Source organism: Phocoena phocoena, chromosome 13, assembly GCF_963924675.1.
Source record: "Phocoena phocoena chromosome 13, mPhoPho1.1, whole genome shotgun sequence".
In the NCBI taxonomy this organism is placed as follows: domain Eukaryota; kingdom Metazoa; phylum Chordata; class Mammalia; order Artiodactyla; family Phocoenidae; genus Phocoena; species Phocoena phocoena.
Window position 1 is genome coordinate 40966641 of NC_089231.1, and position 23228 is coordinate 40989868.

Below are 23228 nucleotides of genomic sequence, written 5' to 3' on the forward strand. Positions count from 1 at the left end.
TCTTTCCCTTCCGACTGCCATGGCTTCTATCAGCTCTTGCTTTAACACTGTAATAACTTCTTTTTTTAAAAAAAATAAATGTATTTATTTTATTTTTGTCTGCGTTGGGCCTTCGTTGCTGTGCGGGAGCTTTCTCTAGTTGCGGCGAGCGGGGGCTACTCTTCCTTGCGGTGTGCGGGCTTCTCATTGCGGTGGCTTCTCTTGTTGCAGAGCACGGGCTCCAGGTGTGCAGGCTTCAGTAGTTGCGACATGTGGGCTCAGTAGTTGTGGCTCGCAGGCTCCAGAGTGCAGGCTCAGCAGCTGTGGCACACAGGCTCAGGTGCTCCAAGGCATGTGGGATCCTCCCGGACCAGGGCTCGAACCTGTGTCCCCTGCATTGGCAGGCAGACGCTTAACCAACGCGCCACCAGGGAAGCCCTGTAATAACTTCTTAAATGATCTCTCTGCTTGCACAGTCATATCACAGATCTGACCATGTTACAGTCAGAGCCCTGTATTCGCGGTTCTGCATCTGCGGATTTAAGCAACCTTGGGTGGATAAAGGGGTTGTCTGTAGGAGACTTGAGCATCCCCGGGTTTTGGTATCAGTAGGCGGTCCTGGAACCAAACCCCTGCAGATACCGAGGGATGATGGTACTTCATTATTTATAACCCTGTTGCCTCCGTTTGCCCGCGGGATATAGTTCTAACCTTATCTGTTTTCTCCAGGCTCATCTGCTACCATTTCTGTTGCACTCCACACCACAGTGCCCTGTCAATGCCCTTCCCCCTGTGCTCTGCTCAGGACTCTCCCACCCATTCATGGAGTCTCAGCTCAATATCACCATTCACTCTGCTCCGAAAACAGTTCTTCCCCTGATGTGGAAGCAATCACTCTTCCCTTTATTTTTACCTATCATTTGGCATCTGTCACTCACCTATCACCGAATGACCTTGATTTGTTTATTTACGTGTCTGCATGTATGTCGACTCCACACTGTGAGATCCTTGGGGGGCAGAAATTATGTCCTCTCAATTAATTGAATTCCCAGTGCCTCACACTTTGTCTCACATAGCGTTAGTGAACAATAAATTCCTTATATTAATTAATGACTATTAATCATTATAAGAGGTGACCTAGAATTTTGATTAAGTGGTTCACTAATTTGGGGGCAGGTAGCTGTAATAAAAATGCAATGATTTTGTAAAAACCACCTCATTCAAAATTATTCCATATCCCCTGCATTTCCAATTGCACAGATAACTGGAAGTATCAACAACTTTATTTTAGGAAGTAATTAGCTTCTCTTCCTAAGCTGAAACATGGTTCAAGTAATAACAGGAGAGTCTACAAAGTGTGGAAGAATAGGAGTAATATAGTGATAAAGTAATCTTCAAAATGCAGAGAAATTGAAGAGTATTATATGTGAGACCTCAAGAGCAAATGCAAGTTTCTTTCAATGAGTCAGAGAGAACAATTTATTTTTATTTTTATTTTTTATGCAGTTCACATTTTCAACATTTACTTTAGAGTAGTTCAAGATCTGTAAAACCCAGTGCTTTGAAATGGTCTGGGGTTAATTTCAGGATTAATTTCCATATTTTTTTCCACAACTTTATTGGAGTATAATTGCTTTACAATGTTGTGTTAATTTCTGCTGTACAACAAAGTGAGTCAGCTATATGTATATCCCCATATACATATATCCCCATATCCCCTCCCTCTTGAGCCTCCCCCCCCACCCTTCCTATCCCACCCCTCTAGGTGGTCACAAAGCATTTAGTTGATCTCCCTGTTCTATGCAGCAGCTTCCCACTACCCATCCATTTTACATTTGGTAGTGTATATATGTCAATGTTACTCAGAGAGGACAATTTAACTCAAGAAAGAGGACAGACCACAGATGATGTTGGGACAGAGAGCTCTCCAGAGGATGAAATGATGATAGCTCACGGGTGAATTCTTAAACCTTAGCTTTTAATGCAGAAGGTCCTAGGGAGATTACTAGTCCTGTATTGTTGCTGGAAATGCAAGATTACTGCTATTAAACCCAAGAGTGGTTGTATCAGAGCTATTTTGCCAAATCGACATAATAACTCTAGATAAATCACCCAGTGGAGGGCAGCTCAATGAGAGTTTGCGGGAACTGAAGGGTGAAATTAGGTCACTGGAATTTACTGGTATGTAAGCTACTATGTCAGATTGCAAATGTGACCCCTGTCACAAAGAAGGATTCAGGGGTATGCAGGAATGTACACCGTGGGAAGCACGCCAGTACCAGCTGAGTTCAGACCTTGCTCAGCCCTGGCACTGGATAAACCTTTAAGGAGTTGAATGAGTGAGTGGAGATGGTGGACTTGGCTATGGAGAATGGAGACACCAAAGAGTTAAATATAAAGGGATCTTTTAAAAGAACATTTTCAGTAGATATAACAGGATGAAGAAAAGGGGTGGAAAGAGAAAGATTTTCTAAAGGTCTTTGACAAGGTTCCACACCAAAGACCATTACTTAAACAAAGTCACCTTGGGATCAGGGTCCCTATTTTGTTGTGAAAAAAGAATTGGCATTGACACCGGAAGCAAAAGTTAGGGAGAAGGTGGTACATCCCGAATGGAGAACGTAAGAGCTATTCTCATTAGGAATCTTCCTTAGTCGGGGCAGTTTGACTCATAAACAGTCAGTGAAATCTCCTAAGTATCTAAGAAGTGAAAAGTCAAGCTCTTGAGGATGGATAACAGGAAGCTCCTAGGAGTCTCGGGCAAACAAGCAGGAAAGTGGCATATTGTTCCCAAGTGAGTTCTGTACATGCAATGCCTCTAGGAGTAAAGTGGTTAAATGGCTCAAATGGAATGTTGGCACAATTCAGGAAGTAGACCCACCAGAGTGTGCTGAGGACGAAAAACCTAGATTGTCCCTAATGCTGCAGGGCAAATGGTGCTCCAAGAGGAGCAGTAGAAAAAGTCTACACGCTTGTCTTGCTTTTACGAAAAGCTACGGCCACAGCACACCTTCAATTTCATGTGTAGTTCAGATTGCCAATGAGTAACTGCTTTACGCTGGGCTTTTTCCATGACTATACAAAGAGACAAACTGACTTCTTTTAACTAAGATACTACTTTTAGGAAAACGTTGTCTGGGAAGGAAAATCTACTTTTGACAAGAAGGAAAAAGAACAAATAGATACTAATAGGTCTGGGATGGTACACAGATACAATGGAATATTACTCAGCCACAAAAAAGAATGAAATAATGCCATTTGCAGCAACGTGGATGGACCTAGAGATCATCATACTAAGTGAAGTAAGTCAGAAGGAGAAAGGCAAATACCATATGACATCACTTTTATGTGGAACCTAAAAAAATGATACAAAGGAACTTATTTACAAAGCAGAAACAGACTCACAGACATAGAAAACAAACTTAGGGTTACCAAAGGGGAAGGAGGTGGGGGAGGGGTACATTAGGAGTTTGGGATTAGCAGATACAAACTACTATATATAAAATAGATAAATAACAAGGACCTACTGTATAGCACAGGGAACTATATTCAGTATCTTGTAATAAAACATATGGAAAAATTATGAAAAAGAAACATATATATAAAACTGAATCAATTTGCTGTACACCAGAAACTAACACAACATTGTAAATCAACTATACTTCAATAAAAAAAAAAATTAAAAAAAAAAGAAAGCGGCAACAGAGCCAAATGTGTTTGAGAGTACTGTCTGCGGTGTACAGTGTATACTGGATATAGCATACAGTGTAGCCATTAGAATCATCAACTTTTAGGGCAAGAGTGAGCCTTAGAATCAGTGATCAATGACATGACCACATAAGCTTTTATTTGCGAGTGAAAGTTGCTAGTGTAAAAGGTACAGTAAAAGCTTTAAAAATAAGTTTACTACCAGCCTATCATTTTTATTAAAAGAATAATTTTACTTTTAAAGTAAAACAAAATTTTACTTATTTTAATGTTTTCTCTTTCAATGTAGAGAGAACAAAAGGCATATACATATTTTACTCACTTCTCCCTCACTATTTGTTTTTTTGCATCATGAAATCGATTTTTTTTTTAAGCCAATTATCCTGAAGCTTTTGCCTTGGCAAATTTTACTTTCCTGTTCTAGCTCGACATCAAAATTACCCAATTAAATTGTTATCTTGGTATTTAATTAACACCTAAAAGGATATTTAAGAGAACCAGCAAATTATCAAAGGTAGAAACTAAAATTGCTTCACTAATCAATGTTTCTTTAAATTGTTTATTTCCCTTTATACCTTGTTTACTCATTCTGAAAAATTTCAAATTTTCCTACAGGATATCTGATTGAAAATGGGAAAAGGAAAGCACTTACCCTTTGGTTAAATATATATATATATGGAGATTGGTAAGGTGTCTGTCTTAAAAACATGCATTACTTCAAAGTTTGACTCATCATCACAGAAAATGAGTAACTGCTTTACGCTGGGCTTTTCCCATGACTATACAAAGAGACAAACTGACTTCTTTTAACTAAGATACTACTTTTAGGAAAAAGTTGTCTGGGAAGGAAAATCTACTTTTGACAAGAAGGAAAAAGAACAAATAGATACTAATAGGTCTGGGATGGTAGGCTGAAGTTGGAACTGTACAAATTTAATAAACAAGAAACCTCAATTAAATAGTCAGGAGGCCAGCAGGGGGCGCTCTCCTGCCCTGCGATGATAACAGAGCCCAACCGGAAAAAGAAAGACTCCTTTCCTGGGAAGGACTCAGCCAATGAAAAGCCATGGACTCCTTGTTTACTACAGCCCTCCCAACTTCCTTTCCCCCTCTATAAAAGTGCTCTCCTTGCCTTGCCCTGTGGGGACTCTCCAGGATTGCAGACCCTGAATAGCAATTCCTTGTTGATCCCGAATAAACCCTTTATTCTCCCCTTTCTGGAGAAATAACTGGTAGTCTATTTGCTTTAGGTCAACAGAAACAGAATATAAAATTTCTCCAAGTTCCCAAGAGAGTTCCCTGTTTGAAATTACAGAACCCCAGGACAAATATCAAGTCCCTGAAAGTGAGATTGAATCCTGACCGATTCTTTTTTGAACAGGCTCAAGGAATTATTTCTCTATTTAAGAATACTAAAACCAGGAGTTCTTCTCTTACCAACATATTTTACCGAAGCATTTGGAAAGCATTTATGATAAGCAAAGGCCCAGCACTCACACTTGGGCTTCTCACACACTTTGGTGGCTTAATTCACTGGGAGAACTGCTTCCTCCTCTGTCTTCCACAACATGCCTCTGTCATAAAACGTTTCTCCTCTGGGAATTATTTTGTTCATACAGAACACACATTTATTTATTTATTTATTTATTTTTTTTTTTTAAACATCTTTATTGGGGTATAATTGCTTTACAATGGTGTGTTAGTTTCTGCTTTATAACAAAGTGAATCAGCTATACATATACATATGTTCCCATATGTCTTCCCTCTTGCGTCTCCCTCCCTTCCACTCTCCCCATCCCACCCCTCCAGGCTGTCCCAAAGCCCCGAGCTAATATCCCTGTGCCTTGCGGCTGCTTCCCCCTAGCTATCTACCTTACTACGCAGAACACACATTTATTAACTCAATAAATATTTATTAGCAATGCCTCAGAAGTGGGGCATATAAAGATGAATAAGACGTGGCTCCTACCCTCCAAATTTGCCCATCATCTACTTGGGAGAAGGAGTCAAAACTAGTTAATTTTTTTTTTTTTTTTTTTATGCGTTACGCGGGCCTCTCACTGTTGTGGCCTCTCCCGTTGCGGAGGACAGGCTCCGGACGCGCAGGCTCAGCGGCCATGGCTCACGGGCCCAGCCGCTCCGCGGCACGCGGGATCCTCCCAGACCGGGGCACGAACCCGTGTCCCCTGCATCGGCAGGCGGACTCCCAACCACTGCGCCACCAGGGAAGCCCACTAGTTAATTTTAATACAACACATTTTAAGGGCAGAGTCCATGTCTTACTCAACTATCATCCCCAGTCTATCGTAGCACCTAGAACATAGCGAGTTCTTAATACATGTTAGTTAAATTAATGAATGCACAAGTTGAAATGTTCTGATTTACCACTTAAGTTTTATACTGAGCAATACTAAGTTTTGAGGAAAACTACAAAGGTTAACTTAATGGCCCTTCATATAAGATGGTGCAGTCATGTGAGATGTTGAATTTAGAAGGGATCACAGACATAATTACTCTTGTTTTGGGGAGACTAAAGTTAACATGTGAACACATAGAAATAAATCCCTTATTTGGCCCTGGCATCGCTTTGGGCTCCCCATAATGTTAGCAAAACATCCAGGAAAATAATTCCTCATAGCACCGGGCCAGGTGAGTTTGCCAGGAGTTTGTCTAGAATGGAGAATGGAAGGGGCCAAATCTGTTGACATGTCTCCCTCTCTCCCATGAAATCCCACCTGTCACTCATCCAAAGTACATCTGACAGGAAGACGAGTGACATTACGGATGTTCAATTTATCTACAATTATGAAAATTCTTTGGAAAGAGCTTCCATTTTAGCAACATGTAGGGAGCTTGGAACAAGGTATTTCCCACTAGAACAAAATTTTAGTGAGTAGAGAATGTGGACATCTTGGATTTAAGATGTGCTAAGAAAAAAATCACCAAGCCAAGTACATTTTAAAGATGGAGGCACATACATAATAAAACGTCAAGAGAAGAACATTTGGTTTCGTGTGACTCTTCTCTTTTTCCTTCATTCTCACCCATCCATAGAGCCTCACATGTAAACAACACATTTTGTTGGTGTATTTTGCAGTGCATATTCCACTGAACATCAGAATCATTTTTACAACTCAAAAGGCAGAAGGATTTTGGCAGAGTTCCAGGATTATTTCATATCCATGCATCTGAAATAGTGCTGTGGTACCTTTCATCATGTCGGAGGCTCAGCAGTGGGAAAGGATATTCGAATGGCTCAGCAAGGTTCAAGATGCCAAACAGAGGAAAATTCCAGAATTTTGTATTCTCTATGAAAGACTATTATACGATGGATTTGGCGCTCTGGATGGCTGTCATAAAACTGACTGTAAATCTACAGAGTAAAACGTGTTAAGTCCAAATAGCTCTTTCACATACACTCTGTCAAATATGTCTAAAGATCACAAACCTGAAAGGTTAGGAATGTGAGCATAATAATAATATCCTGTAATAAGCAGGGTAAGTCTGGGGGAAAAAAGCACATTAATTCTCATATAAAAAGATGAAACAGAAAGCGTGAATAGAGCTGAATTTAAACTGATGCCTGAAACAAAAGGATTTTCCGCCACTTACCTCACCTAGTAGGAAGCTGTATGACCTGCAAATTATCTAACCTTTTTATGTCTCAGCTTCATCACTTACTCAACCTGAAAAATTATAATAATGTAACGCCAAACCAGTAAGATTATTGGCACACGGTAAATGCTGAGTACATCTTAGCATAATTATAATATTATTAACATCATTAGAGAATTTGCATTAAGAACTGACATAGAGAATGGACTTGAGGACACGGGGAGGGGGAAGGGTAAGCTGGGACGAAGTGAGAGAGTGGCATAGACATATATACACTACCAAATGTAAAATACATAGCTAGTGGGAAGCAGCCGCATAGCACAGGGAGATCAGCTCGGTGGTTTGTGACCTCCTAGAGGGGTGGGATAGGGAGGGTGAGAGGGAGACGCAAGAAGGAGGAGATATGGGGATATATGTATAGCTGATTCACTTATATTTACTTTATAAAGCAGAAACTAACTCACCATTGTAAAGCAATTATACTCCAGTAAAGATGTTAAAAAAAAAAATCTGACTCTACATTAAAAAAAAGGGAAAAAAGAATTGACCTCCAAAAATAGAAAAACCACTGTTTAATATATATCATTGTCCTACTTCAAGTTTTCGAATATATGTGGAAATAATATTTGCTAAAAGTGAGGCCCTTGTCATATAATCTACTTTATGAGGAACTGTGCCAAGAAGGGAGGCTCCTGAATTGAAATGAGATTAAGTCAACTGACGAAAGTTGATGTTAGTGTTTCCCGGGGAAGCAGGAAGCGGGTAAAGAGAAGCACGTTAAAGTCTGTTGTGAAAATGGGATCCGCCCACATTAGTAACCATGGACATCTAGTGATCTTCTCTGTGGAGGAGAAGTGAAAACAGAGGGTATGAATCTAGATGACAGAGCAAACTTAGACCTGCTAGATTTAGTAAAAGATTGGAGATTAAGGAGGGCTTAATCTCAGAAAAAGAATGAAATTAGTGTGATAAGAGCTAAGTCCACCTTTGATTTTCATTCATTTATTCATTCACTCACTGATTCATTATGAGCTGGATATTGGCTCAGGTGCTGTACATATAAAGAAAAAGACATGATTGGTCCCACTTGAAAGTAGCTTGTGGGGGTCAGTCAGATAAGCAGAGAGACAGGCATCTCAAGAGACTATCAGAGTCATGTCCAAGGAACAGTGGGACCTGGCAGAGGGTGAGCAGCTTGGCCATGAGAGCTGAAGGGCTTCACAGTGTATCAGCGTCTATGACCCCACCTCTCCAAAAGGCCATACATGACCAACTTTGAAGAATTATTTTCTAGGTAACCATTATACCTCAATAAAGGTATATATGTTTTTTTTTTTAAGAATTATTTTCATCTTGTACCTTTCTGCCATTTTTTTGTTGTTGTTACTTTCAATTCCCTAAAAAGTAATAACAGTAAAAGTCCTTAGAACACTTCAAAGAGATTTTCACCCCCACTGGGATATGGACAAGAAGTGAGAGGAAAAGGGCTGCCGAGTTAGTGGGTTCTGAAAGAGAGAGCTTCAGGGGAAGGCTCCTGCCACCAAACAGGGAAGGAGGCAAGGCAGGCCAGTTCCTGGGGGACACGGAAGAAATGAGAGAAGAGGAGGAGACTGACTTAAGGCTCTGGTCATTTCCTTGTATTCTTTTTCCCTGTCAGCCCTGCTCCCTTCTTCTGAGACCTCCTTTCCCATGCTTCCCAGGCACACCCCTCCATTTCCCTAGAGACACTTAGAGAAGAAAGCTTCTGGCTGTAGAAAGAGTCTGCTTAGAAGTTGGTTGGTTAATAGCCCACTAGGTGATATCCCTCCCAAGTATCCTTTTTTTTTTTTTTAAAGAAGATGTTGGGGGTAGGAGTTTATTAATTAATTAATTTTTGCTGTGTTGGGTCTTCGTTTCTGTGCGAGGGCTTTCTCCAGTTGTGGCAAGCGGGGGCACTCTTCATCGCGGTGCACGGGCCTCTCACTATCGCAGCCTCTCTTGTTGCAGAGCACAGGCTCCAGACGCGCAGGCTCAGTAGTTGTGGCTCATGGGCCTAGTTGCTCCGCGGCATGTGGGACCTTCCCAGACCAGGGCTCGAACCCGTGTCCCCTGCATTAGCAGGCAGATTCTCAACCACTGCGCCACCACAGGGAAGCCCCCAAGTATCCATTTTTAGAAGGAAAGTGATCAAGACAGAAACTTTCTGGACTGAAGGGACTGCCTATTCAGTGACAGGACGGCAAGCATGGCATAGGCCATTGGAGGCAAATGCTAGCTCTTGACAGTCTACGAATCATCCTGTGTATGTAGTGATGTACTGTATCTTGAGGCTGACTTGGCCAAAGAGCAGAGAAACCTCACAACCGGGAAACTGACCAGAGCCTGCGGCAAGCACGCCTGCGTGAGAACTGAGATCCAGGGATTCTGGCGGGGAGAGGAACAGGAGGGTGCTACCCTTGGGGAACTATGGTTGTGGGAAAGTGAGTCTGGTTCTCAGGGATGCATCCAAGTCAAGTGGACCTTGATCCTCATTTCAGGTCACTATTTCTTGGCAGAGTTCAACTGGCTGGGGCTGGTGAACTTTAAGGCACCAGCAAACTAATGGACATATTTCTATGAATGCAAGTTCTTATTCTTCATGGGTTTAAATTACTGTCTTTCCTTTAAATTTTTTTTTTTTTTAACATTACCTCTTTAGAGTCCAGGTTGTTAAGGCATCTCTAACTCTTTTATTTTGGATTTTTCCTCTCTTTTTCTTTTAGTATGTCCATTTAAAATACAGCAAATGAGGGGAAAATCTCCTAAATGTTTCAGTGATTTTGTAATAGCAACAGCACATCATTGATCTACCAGTATCAGGCTCATTCATGTCTACCAAAATACAGAAGGCTCCCTTAAATACTTGGGTTCTGCAAATTAATGCCATTTGCAGCAACATGGATACAAGTAGAGATTATCATACTAAGTGAAGTAAGTCAGAAGGGGAAAGACAAATACCACATGATATCATTTATATGTGGAATCTAAAATATGACACAAATTAACCTATCTACAAACAGAAACAGACTCATGGACATAGAGAACAGACTTGTGGTTGCCAAGGGGGAGGGGGCTGGGAGGGGGATGGAGTGGGAGGTTGGGATTAGCAGATGTAAGCTATTATATATAGAATGGATAAACAACAAGGTCCTACTGTAAAGCACAGGGAACTGTGTTCAGCATCCTATGATAAACCATAATGGAGAAGAATATGAAAAAGAATGTATAGATATGCATAACTGAATCACTGTGCTATACAGCAGAAATTAACACAACACTGTAAATGAACTATACTTCAATAAAAAATAAATATTTGGGTATTATGGGATAGGTAGTAGGAAGTGACATCAGATTTCCATACTGGATCTCAATTGGACAATTAGAAGTTTACTATTATAAGAGATAGAATTGAACAGTCATTTTATTCTTGTTTCTATTCTTATATTCACTTCTAAATTGTATTTGCAGGTACTGGGACTTCCTGACGGCTCACCTCTCACATTGTCTAAAATTTCAAAATCCAACAGACAGAAAAGTTGTTTTTCAGTAGAACTGCCTGATTCGTTTGCTCTGCCAAAGGAGAGCAGGCGGAAGCATCTGCAGACTGGGGTCTCTATGTGGATGTGTCTGTGAATCTCTACAATGAGATTTCTTTGGGTGGATGTGTTTCTAAATCTACCACAATGAGATTACTGAAAGAATACATCAGGGGTCTTCCTATCTGTAAGAAGATTAGGAATCAAACATTTCTTCTGAACATTTTTGTGAACTACTCTTTTTTTTTTTTTAACATCTTTATTGAAGTAAAATTGCTTTACAATGGTGTGTTAGTTTCTGCTTTATAACAAAGTGAATCAGTTATACATATACATATATCCCCATATCTCTTCCCTCTTGCATCTCCCTCCCTCCCACCCTCCCTATCCCTCCCCTCCAGGTGGTCACAAACCACCGAGCTGATCTCCCTGTGCTATGCAGCTGCTTCCCACTAGCTATCTATTTTACGTTTGGTAGTGTATATATGTCCATGCCACTCTTTCACTTTGTCACAGCTTACCCTTCCTCCTCCCCATATCCTCAAGTCCATTCTCTAGTAGGTCTGTGTCTTTATTCCCGTCTTACCCCTAGGTTCTTCATGACATTTTTTTCCTTAGATTCCATATATATGCGTTAGCATACGGTATTTGTTTTTCTCTTTCTGACTTACTTCACTCTGTATGACAGACTCTAGGTCCATACACCTCACTACAAATATCTCTATTTCGTTTCTTTTTATGGCTGAGTAATATTCCATTGTATATATGTGCCACATCTTCTTTATCCATTCATCCGATGATGGACACTTAGGTTGCTTCCATGTCCTCGCTATTGTAAATAGAGCTGCAATGAACATTTTGGTACATGACTCTTTTTTTTTTTTTTTTTTTGTGGTACGCGGGCCTCTCACTGCTGTGGCCTCTCCCGTTGCGGAGCACAGGCTCTGAACGCGCAGGCTTCGGACGCGCAGGCTCAGCGGCCATGGTCCATGGGCCCAGCCGCCCTGCGGCATGTGGGATCCTCCTGGACCGGGGCACGAACCCGTGCCCCTTGCATCAGCAGGCGGACTCTCAACCACTGCGCCACCAGGGAAGCCCCCATGACTCTTTTTGAATTATGGTTTTCTCAGGGTATATGCCCAGCAGTGGGATTGCTGGGTCATATGGTAGTTCTATTTTTAGTTTTTTAAGGAACCTCCATACTGTTCTCCATAGTGGCTGTATCAATTTACATTCCCACCAACAGTGCAACCTTTTGCACAGCAAAGGAAACCATGAACAAGACCAAAAGACAACCCTCAGAATGGGAGAAAATATTTGCAAATGAAGCAACTGACAAAGGATTAATCTCCAAGATTTACAAGCAGCTCATGCAGCTCAATAACAAAAAAACAAACAACCCAGTCAAAAAATGGGCAGAGGAGTTAAACAGACATTTCTCCAAAGAAGATGTAAAGATTGCCAACAAACACATGAAAGAATGCTCAGCATCATTAACCATTAGAGAAATGCAAATCAAATCTACAATGAGGTATCACCTCACACCGCTCAGAATGGCCTTCATCAAAAAATCTACAAACAATAAATGCTGGAGAGGGTGTGGAGAAAAGGGAACTACTCTTTACCTTGGTATAATCCTTAAGCTTAGCATCCAACAATCTTGCAATGATTCAGCTACATTATCATAGCTATTTAGAGAACATTTACAGCTCTGTGTTTTGAAATGCTCTTCCCAATATTTCCAAACAAAAGTGAAAAATCTATTAGGTTAAGCCCCATCTGTTTCACAAAATACCCCAAACTTATCGTTAATTTGGCCCCATTTCTGTATTTACAGAGTTGGTCCAAATTATTATTATTATTATTTTGTTGTTGTTGTTGTTGCGGTAGGCGGGCCTCTCACTGCTGTGGCCTCTCCCGCCGTGGAGCACAGGCTCCGGACGCGCAGGCCCAGCGGCCACGGCTCACGGGCCCAGCCGCTCTGCGGCATGTGGGATCTTCCCAGACTGGGGCACGAACCCATGTCCCCTGCATCGGCAGGCGGACTCTCAACCACTGCGCCACCAGGGAAGCCCCCAAATTATTTTTCAGCTTTGATTCCTTATCAAAGCTTTGAATCCTCTAGAAATACCCCAAGATGTAGCAGGAAATTCTATTTACATTTTCCATTGTTATAACAAATAAAGCTCCTGAAGACTTCAGTAACAGGTCTGAAAGCTGCCATGATCTTGTTAAGGGGACACGACAGAAATGCTGTTATAGAAATTCCACGGCTTGGTTCCACTCTGCCACCTGTCACGTGGAACCACATCTTCCTCTTCCAGCCCTGTCGCTTGGCTACCACAGTGATTAGCCCAAAGCAGTACATTACTTCTGAAGGCTGCACAGGCTAAGCATGGAATCTATCAGGCTGGACGGCTTGTTTATTTCAACTTCAGAATTTCTCAAAATATTAACATGGAGACAATAACGTATATTGGTCAAACCGAGCACGTACAATTCTGTCACCACGCTAGGTCACAACGTGACAGCTGGTGACTTTTGTGAGCGGCATAATAACATTAGCCTGGCTGGAACATCTCCAGTGCTGGGTTTAAATATTCCCAAGCATCGGCTGGACAACGAGACGAAGCAAAATCTTCTGAGATTCTTAAAATGGGATTGCTGAAAGGTCAAGCTAGCAATTTTCCTTCTTAATATTCAAAACCAGGGGTGAAATTGGAGGTGCTGATCCTATATCTAGCCTAGGGGCCATCAGCAAACCCCCCTTTGAAATTTTCGGCTGATAATGCGATTCAGGGGAGGTTTTACATTTCACGGCGCTGCCACATGTGTCTAGGAAAAAAATTCGAAGCTGAGTCTCTAAATCCCCACTCTGCCCCTATCATGCTGAGAGCCACTGGACCTGCCGATTGTCACTGGACAAGTGACAGTCTCTCTGTACTTCGGGTCCTTCATCTGTAAAATGAGAGGTTTGGAAGAATGGTCTTTAAGATCTCAGACAGTTCTGAAACTCCCTGAGTCTGCGAGGGGAAGTTATAAGATAATGAGGCTGAGTTTCAGTCACGGTGTGCGGATGGCATCACGTTGCTTTACATGGTACATTATCGACCAGTCCATTCAATGCGAGTCACGGCCACTTTTACTAGGCTGGTCAAGAAAGGAACACTTTTCAACATCTGTTTGCTCTGGGGTCTTGTTATGACACCTCAGAAACGCTGTCTGAGATAATTTGCAAAGGAGAGCGTTAAAAACATCCTCCCACATCATGGTTCATTAAATCGCTCCACAGGCCTATCACGCAACGCTTCCAAGCGTCCATAGCTTCTAGGAAGCGTGGGATGAGTTAAATAAAGGTCAGCACATAAAATACAATTGTCCTCCACTTCCTATGGAGCTATTTTACTCTCTAAGTCATTTCCAAAGCATTTAAAATTTATATTAGACACATAGAAACTTTACTGAGATAAGTATCTGACCAAGAAAAAAAGAAGCAGTTGGTTACTCTAGAAAATTCTTTGGAATAAAGACCAAGAAGCGCAAGAGGAAGGGGAGACCGAACATGTAGCGAGTCACAGATATTCAGAGGGAGCTTACGGATCAAAGGCGGCCAGCAGGAAGTTTAGCAGGAGGCTGATGGACTGCTCCACCTGGATTTGGTGAGTGGTTGGCATCCTTTTGTTGAGCTGGTAAAAAATGGTGGAGAGCACAGCCTCCAATCGGGCCACGTTGAGTTCTATGTTCGGGTCCACGTTGTTCAGACCATTTTCCCTCAAAGCTTCTATGACGTTCCAAATGTCCACCAGGTGCACTACATACAACGAAAGCAGAGTGGACACATCAGACCAGAGTGCATGGAAAGGTAAATCCATTATTGTACATGTACCATCTGCCCTCTTTTGTCGAGATGCCTCATAGGCTTCGGTATGTGTTCCACTACTATAGGAGTGGACATCAGTAAAGGCACATAGGGCAGGATCTCAAAGAGCTGATGTACAAGGTGTAAACAGCAAACAAATGATTTTCTGAACATCACAGTAGAGAGTGATTTCTATTCTTCATAAGAGACCCTTGAAATACTTACATGTGAGGAATGTGAGAATCAAGGAAGTTAACTGACAAATGCAAAGGTCCAAGGGAAGTCACCTGGCATTTGTATCCAGGTCTAGTTGGCTTTTTAAAATATTGAGATATAATTGGTATATAACACTGTGTAAGTTTCAGGTGTTGATTTGATAAATTTCTATATTGATTTGATACATTTCTATATTGCAGTATGATTACCACCATGGCGGTAGCTAACACATCATGTTCCATAATTATCAGTTTTTTTTTTGTGGCGAGAACTTTTAAGATCCAGTTTCTTAGCAACTCTGAAGTATATAGTACTTGTGATTAAAATTAACAAGTCTATGTGGCTTTAAAGCATTTTCCCACTTGTACACACTGACCCCTTATAAAGAAAAGAGAAAACCAACACTTAAATTCTAGTGTTTGAAAGGCTATCAAAACTGCATTTGAGCATTTAAAATATTTTCATATTTTTAGTAGTATGAGGTTTGAAATAAGAAAAAAGGGCAAGTTAAAGTAAGCAGGAAGGCAGGCGGGGGAAAAGAAAAAGTTATCTCTACAAGGCAGCAGTACAACTAAGGCACAGATCACTTAACTCACCTGATCAAGAACAGTTTCTTGGTTCCATTGTTAGTAAGCTCATGGAACTTAAGTCATGGTTACTTTCACTAGGATAGTCAAGAAATCCATTTCTATTTCTTTCCTGTTCACCCCGAGGTCTTGTTATGACATTCCCAGATAACATCACCACAATCAAGACGATGGACACGTGTATCAACCCCAAAGGTCTCCTCGTGTGCCTTCTGACCCATCCTGCTCCCCACTCCAGGCAACCACAGATCTGCTTTCCATCACGATTTTCTAGAATTCTATATCGCTGGAATCATACCACATGTACTCTTTTTTTGGTCTGTATTCTTTTATGTAGTGTAACTATTTTGAGAATCATCTATGTTGTTGCATGATAGTAGTTTGCTCCTTTTTTTTTTTACTGCTGAATGGTATTCTGTTAAATGGATATGCCACCATTTGGTTATCAACTCACCTGTTGACGGACATTTGTGCTGCTCCAGTTATTGGTTATTATGAATAAAGCTGCTATGAACAATCATGTACAAATCTTTGTATAGACATATACTTCCATTCCTTTTGGTAAATACTTAGAAACAAAGTGGCTAGGTTGTATGGTAGGTGTATGTTTAATTATGAAACTTCCAAAGTGTTTTTCAAAGTAGCGGTAGTGTTTTACACTCCCATCAGGAGTGTGAGAGTTCCAGATTCTCCACATCTTCACCAAGTTTAAGGTTCACTTTTCATTACACTTTGGTGTTTGAAAATAAATATGTTGATTTTCTCAATGAAGTATATACTTATGTTTTAATTCCTGAGAACTACACACACCACATATGCTTTTCCACCAACAACTTTCAAGTTTTAGTCTCCTATCTCTTTGCTCACTTCTGATCTTATATTTGAAAAACAAAACTAACATCTATTGAGATCCTGGACTTGAAGTTGTAATTAACACCGGACTTGGAGTCCAAAGACCTAGGTCCACATCTAGCTCTTCTACTACAAGTGCATACCCTTTTAGCCTTGACTTACAGCCTCACTTTCCTCATCTATAAAGTGGGAATTGTGTTCATTAAATGGAAAAATGCATGAAATCAAAAGTGGTAGTGCCTGGTACATGGGTACGACACATTATACATGAACAAGTGAGTAATGTGAGTCATGTCAAAAGAAAACTTTTTGGCATATCTCTGGTTTGGAGCAGAGGAACACAAATCACTTTCCAACTGAATTACTTCAATATTTATTAGATTTGGATGAATTCAGATGTGATTCCAATTTTGCAACCTTCTCTGTATATCACATAACAAGGATGTTCTTTGTATTTCTTGATGTTATTTATCCAATTTTTCAATTTAGCAGGTGAGGTACTCCAAGGGAGATGGCATTACAAGTTGAATTTATTTATTAATTAAATTTTCTTGAGGGAAAGAGCTGGTATTCCTATAATTATTCCCTATATGTTTGATCTACAAATCCTCTGGATCTAGTCCTTGGGGATGTCTGGGTACAGGATACAAAGAGAGCAGTGATGATATCTCCCCCATCGTCCTGGTTGGTATCTGTGCCCAGGTAACCATAGGAAGTGGGGTACTGAACTATTCTGATCTGAATCCTGGCTATGGATCACATGAAACAGGCATTGGAGAAGAGGAATATGGACTGTGAACTTGAGCACAGGAGGGAGATGGCTACAAGGCAGGAAATGGCTGCTGGTGGAGGGAGATAGTCTGGACGGCTAGGTCTCTCCTGAGGAGGCGTTGTAGAGCACAGGGAGGCCCTCAGGATTCCCACAAGCGGAATAACACAGGTCCACGGGAGTGGCCAACAGACCCACAGGGAGGTTCCTTAGGCAATGTAGCCTCTGCGTGTCCAGCCTATACTCAACCTCTTCTCTTCCAAGCCCACTTTCTCTGGGGTTCCCTTCTCTAGTGAATGGCACTAGCCCCCATCCCTCCCCCTGGTCCAGCCAGAATCTGCATTTCATCCCTGGGTCCTCACATCCCACAGGCTCTCAGTGACCAAGTCCTATGAATATATCTCTTAAATGTCACTTTAACGCCTCCATTTCCATGGACCCTTATTTGCATCACCCAATTCCATCATCCATTGCTGTCTTCACGATCTCTTATTGGTTGACTAAATCAGTGCTTTTGCCTTTATTCTTTCTCCATTCCAATTCTTCCTACACACTGCAGTCAGAGTGATATTTCTGAACTGCAAATCTGACATGTCACTTGTATGCTGCTGAAAGTCCTTTAATAGCTTCTCATTAATTTGAAATCCAAACTCTTCAACATGTCTTGCAAAGTTCTTTTTGATCTGGCCTCATTTACTTCGTATCTATGTCTCATCCTCCGTAACTTAGCGTCAATACCATTTCTTCAAGGATGTCTTCTGGATCCCCTGCCTCTAGGTTTTGTATCCCTCCTATGTGTCACCTTAGAATCCTATTCTTCCCCATCACAGTATTTGTGGACTCTCTGTACAGACCAGCTGGTCATCTGTTTCCGCCAGCTGGTCATCTGTTTCCGCCTCTGCATCGCACATGCCACAGAAAGAGACTGCCTGTCATGATAATTGTTCACACCCCTAGCACTGTCACAGGGCCTCACACATCATAGGAGCTTAATGAATATTTGTTGGCTAAGTGAGTGCATGACAAGGAAATGACAACAGTGAAACAGGGTCTTCTAAGGATGCATTCAATCACTAATGACACAATAAGGCGTAGTCATGAACAATCACACAAGCCTTGGATTGAATCTTAGATATATCAACAGTCAAATTACTTGACTTCTCTGGATCTTCATCTTAGAAAAGTGGGGCTGATAACAGTCCTTACCCTCTGATGATGACTATGAAGGTTAAATGGGATGATGTCGGTAAAATGCTTGGCATAAGGCATATACCATAGGAAATAATAATGGCCTATGATTATAGACAAGTAAAACATCTGAAAATCATATGAAAGTTATTACAAAAATAAATCTGTTCTGTATTTGTGTCTTTACACACCTAAGGTCTCAATATAAGGAAAAATAAAATACTAATTCTGGCTGTGAGGATAGTAATAAGTGACTTAAAAAAAACCTAGTTTTCATAATTATGTGCTGGGCACTGTGGTGGGTCCTGGGGACTCGATGGCAAACCATACAGGTGTGGTTCCTGCCTCATGGACTAACAGTCTGGTGGGGATACAGGCATGCCTCACTATCGCACAAACAGATAATCAGAAATCATGACTTACTGTGACAGACAGGGTGCCAGGTACAAAACGGGATTACGACATGGTCGTGAAGGGGCCTGAAGAACAAGATAAGGTGGAGGAGCACTGTAACCGCTATACGGATTTTGGTCTTTATGCTAAGACACAGGTTTTGAACAGCAGAGTGACATGGTCAGTCATGCAGCTTAAAAATATCATTTCTGACAGTGAGGGAAGAAGGGAACAGAGGTGGACAGGCACACATGCAGAAATCGCTGGAGACTATGGCTCTAGTCCAAGTAAGAGACTGTGGCATTTTTACATAGGGGGTGGCAGTACGCAGACAACTATAATTATGCACATTATTTTCTAGGAGTGGCAGAGTGGAAACGGTACAGATTTTGCCATCACAAAGACTGAGGTTTCACTCCTGGCTCCACTAATAACTGTAAAACTGTGGGGAAGTCATTTCACCTCTATACAGTTTATTATTCCCTTTTTAGAAATGAGAAAGCTAATGCCACCCAGAGGGAGTTGTAGTGAAGATAAAAGAGAAAAGGTATACACAAGTGCTGACCACAGGGCTTGGCGCGTAATATTTTGTATTAAAATAATTAAACACTCTCTGATCTGCAGCCATGCTATGCTATTATTAATTTACAAGATTTATTATGAATCCAAACTTAAGCTTTAGCCCAGTCCTCCAAATTAAATAAACTAATTAACATACAATTTTGAGCATATATCATGTAGGTGATATCAGAGAAGCACAAACACCATCCCAGCCACAAAAGCAGATACCTATTCAGTTTGGTTGTCAAATATTCTGCGTTAGTGGAGTTTGAATTGATTTCACTGTATTTGTTAACAGAGACCTGGTAAGGAAGGCCTGCTTTCATAAAGATTTCTTGGAAGCTTTATTTCACTGGTAACTACTTTGAGAGGTTCAGATCACAGCACAGAGTGATACAAGTTGTACAAGTTCCTGGGTGGTTGATTGGGTTTCCACCTGATTTCCCTACTGGCTATCCATTATGACCTTGAGCAAGCCACTTAATGTCCTTAAGTTTCAGTTTCCTCATCTGTAAAATGTGGACAATAACAGCTTTTCCATTGCAGGGTTATTGTGGGAAGCAAATGAGATAATCCATGTAAAGCACTTCACATGGTGTTTAGTGCATAACAAGCATTCAATACCTATTATTATTGAAAAAGGTAAGTATCACAAGCCTTTTGCTTAATTAAATAGGAACATTAAGAAATGAACTAAGTTGAGAGTCATTAGGAAGTTATTAAGAGGTCTGTTTTAAAGGTCTGACAGTTGTATGTTACTTATTGTTGAGCTATCAAGTCATTTTAGAAAACGAGGAATTTATTTAGGTCATGCAATGATGAATGTATAACACTAGATGGCACTGTGCACACTTTACTAAATATCCATCAAGCTTTAAATGTCCATCACAGAGCACCTACTATCACGCACAGGTGATAAGAAGTGGGGTTTCCTCATCTATAAAACTGCATACGTTTTATACTAATATATTACATAAGACATCAGTTTGCATAATGAAATTATTCAGATAACATTAACCATATCAAGAATAGACAAAATGTATTCTTTTTTTTTTTAAAGATTTTTTTTTTTGATGTGGACCATTTTTAAGTCTTTATTGAATTTGTTACAATATTGCTTCTGCTGTTTGTTTTGTTTTTTTGGCCCCGAGGCATGTGGGATCCTAGCTCCCCAACCGGAGATTGAACCTGCACCCCCTGCATTGGAAGGCAAAGTCTTAACCACTGGATCACCAGGGAAGTCCAGACAAAATTTCTTTTTTTTTTTTTGTGGTACGCAGGCCTCTCACTGTTGTGGCCTCTCCCGTTGCGGAGCACAGGCTCCGGACACGCAGGCTCAGCGGCCATGGCTCACCGGCCTAGCCGCTGCGCAAAATGTGGGATCTTCGCGGATCGGGGCACGAACCCGTGTCCCCTGCATCGGCAGGCGGACTCCCAACCACTGTGCCACCAGGGAAGCCCGACAAAATGTATTCTTAAAAGCAGTATTTAGTATTTCACAGAATATTAAAAATAATATGTTAATTTCAGACATTTATTGTTAACACGTCATGGTCTGTCTTTATAAATAAATGGAAATAGACAAAGCTTCAATAGTTTGCCTTAAATTCAGGCAATATCAGGAAGAAAATGGCTGGGTCAGAGGCAGGATGAGGGGGTGGGAGGAAATGTTTGTATGTGGGTAGAGAAGAGTTTGTTGATCTCAAGCGATGTTTCTTATCTGTTTGCTGATCTCTTACACTCTATTAACAAGAGATGGACTCTTTATATCATAGATATAGATGACTTAAATCCAAGTATCCCTGAGATAAGTGCAAAAATGCCAAACTCATTTATACCAGATAGAAATATATACCGAGGTCATAAACTTTATGAGAAGTAGGAGAATCATGTAAGTAGGGTAAAATCTGGAAGAGAGGGTACAGATAGGATAGGAAAATCAAAAGACACTTCATGAAATAGGGCTCCTCAAAATTCCCAATTCCAGATTCTACCACTTACTGATTCCAAAATTTAGCAGGATGGGAAAGGGTTTTGACAAAGCTCTCCACGTGACTCTTGACAATCACTGACTTATCAACCTTTAGAAGGCTCTCAGAGGGCTTGCAGCTGGGGAGAGTCAATAACCATCATCTGGTGACTTCATCTCATTCACTTTGGAGTGGTGGTTCTCAACTATGGCTGCACACTGGACTCACCTACAAGGCTATAAAATAGCTCCCTGGTGATGCTGCAGCTGCTGATCTAGGACCATACTTGGAATCCCAAGACACTAGGCTTGTTAGAGATGCAGACTCTCAGGTTCCCCACCCCAGACCTAGAGAATCATAATCTGCATTTTAACAACACCCCCAGGGAGCCTGAATTCACATTAAAGTATGAGAAGCACTGCTCTAAGGCAGAAGTTCTCAGTCCTTCGGCATCAAGACAGTCTCCTATGTTCTAATAGGTTGTGAGGCACATCACAAGAAGCTGGTCACTATCAATTTATACAGTTTAAGAATGATTTATGTAATTATGTCTGTACACATTTGAAAAGAAAAAGAACAAAGAATGTTTATTACTCGTCATCCAGCTTTACAAGGGTTAAGTAGCAACCCACTGCAATCAGCTACTGACAGTGTGCCCTGAGGGATGAAAAAACAGGATGAGGCATCCTGTGCTTCGTATAAATGGGCACCTAGATAGTTACGATGCCTATCTCAGGAAGAATTTCAATGACCCCAGGTTCTTGCATCTTCCTATACACAGAGAAACACTAAAATCATTAACTTGAGATACCTGTTCTCTGCGCCTAGCAGTAATCTTTTACCAAGATGTATGTTTGACATCATGTACTTCCCAGCCAAAAAATTCATATATATATGAATTCATCCCCGTTACCCTATATAACCCTGCTACCTCTTTGGAGCAGCTCCTTAGACCTATCTCCCGGAGCACAGTCCTCTGTAAGACCCTGAATAAAACTTAAACTCACAACTCTTAGTTAGGCTGGGAATTGAACATAATCTGTCAATATGTCATTGGGAATATGCATACCCTCTAGTGTGTAGACGGTGTGTGTGTGTGTGTGTGTGTGTGTGTGTGTATGTGTGTGCACGCCCATACACATGTCCTCTCGTTTATGCTGTGGGTTTGGAGGGCCAAATTGTGTTAATTCACATAGCAGATCCTGAAAATATGTTTGTAGGCTTGTAGAAAAGTTAATTATGGATATTCATTCTTTTACTTGTCCAGTAAATTCTGATGCTCTTAGCACTAAAAGATGAGCACACATTGAAGCACTGTCTTCTTCCTATGACAGCTCTCAAATAGCAAATTTCATTCAGTATTCTAAATGCCAAGTAGACTTTAAGTAAAAATGCTTTTAAGGAGCTTCACGTGTTGGTCAGGCCGCCACAGGGTGGGGTGTGAGGGTGGGGAGAGGAACGTATCCCCTTGTGAGTGCCAGGAACGACTTCAGAGTCCTCTTCAAACTCATTACCCCAAGCCACTAACAAGCCTTCTTTCTTAGCCTTCCATTCCAGAGACTAAAACTTCATTCATACATTAAGTATTTATTCAGCCCTTATTATGTGGCAGCACTGTTCTGGGTTCTAGAATTAGCATCAACAAGACAGGCAGGTACCTGATCATACAGAACTTGTAAGTGGTGATGAATAGAGATATTTAGCAAACAAGTGTCTTGAGCATGCAACAACAATCTATTTTTTCTTATATAGAAAATAAATAGACTTAAAGATAGTAGATTTAGACTCAAGTCTTTCTTCATTTGTATAATAGGAACAATAATATCCACCTTTCTTATTTTATAGGTGTCCTGGGAATAACAAAAATGGAAAAAGTTTAGTAAAAATGTAAAGCACTATATACATTTTAGGCATTACTCTTATTTTTGAGAGAAAATTTACTGTCGTATTCAGATAGAATTATAAAAATCCCCTCCA

The 23228-nt window shown here is 40.9% G+C and overlaps 1 protein-coding gene across 18 annotated transcripts in view; it reads right to left on the reverse strand.

The window, feature by feature from the left end:
- Positions 1–23228, reverse strand: part of DTNA (dystrobrevin alpha) — a 288661-nt gene that overhangs the window by 79661 nt on the left and 185772 nt on the right. For all 18 annotated transcript variants that reach the window (XM_065889316.1, XM_065889317.1, XM_065889325.1 and 15 more), the window contains one exon: positions 14454–14667. In XM_065889316.1, the coding sequence (XP_065745388.1) occupies positions 14454–14667 (214 nt within the window). The remainder of the gene's footprint in view (positions 1–14453; positions 14668–23228) is intronic.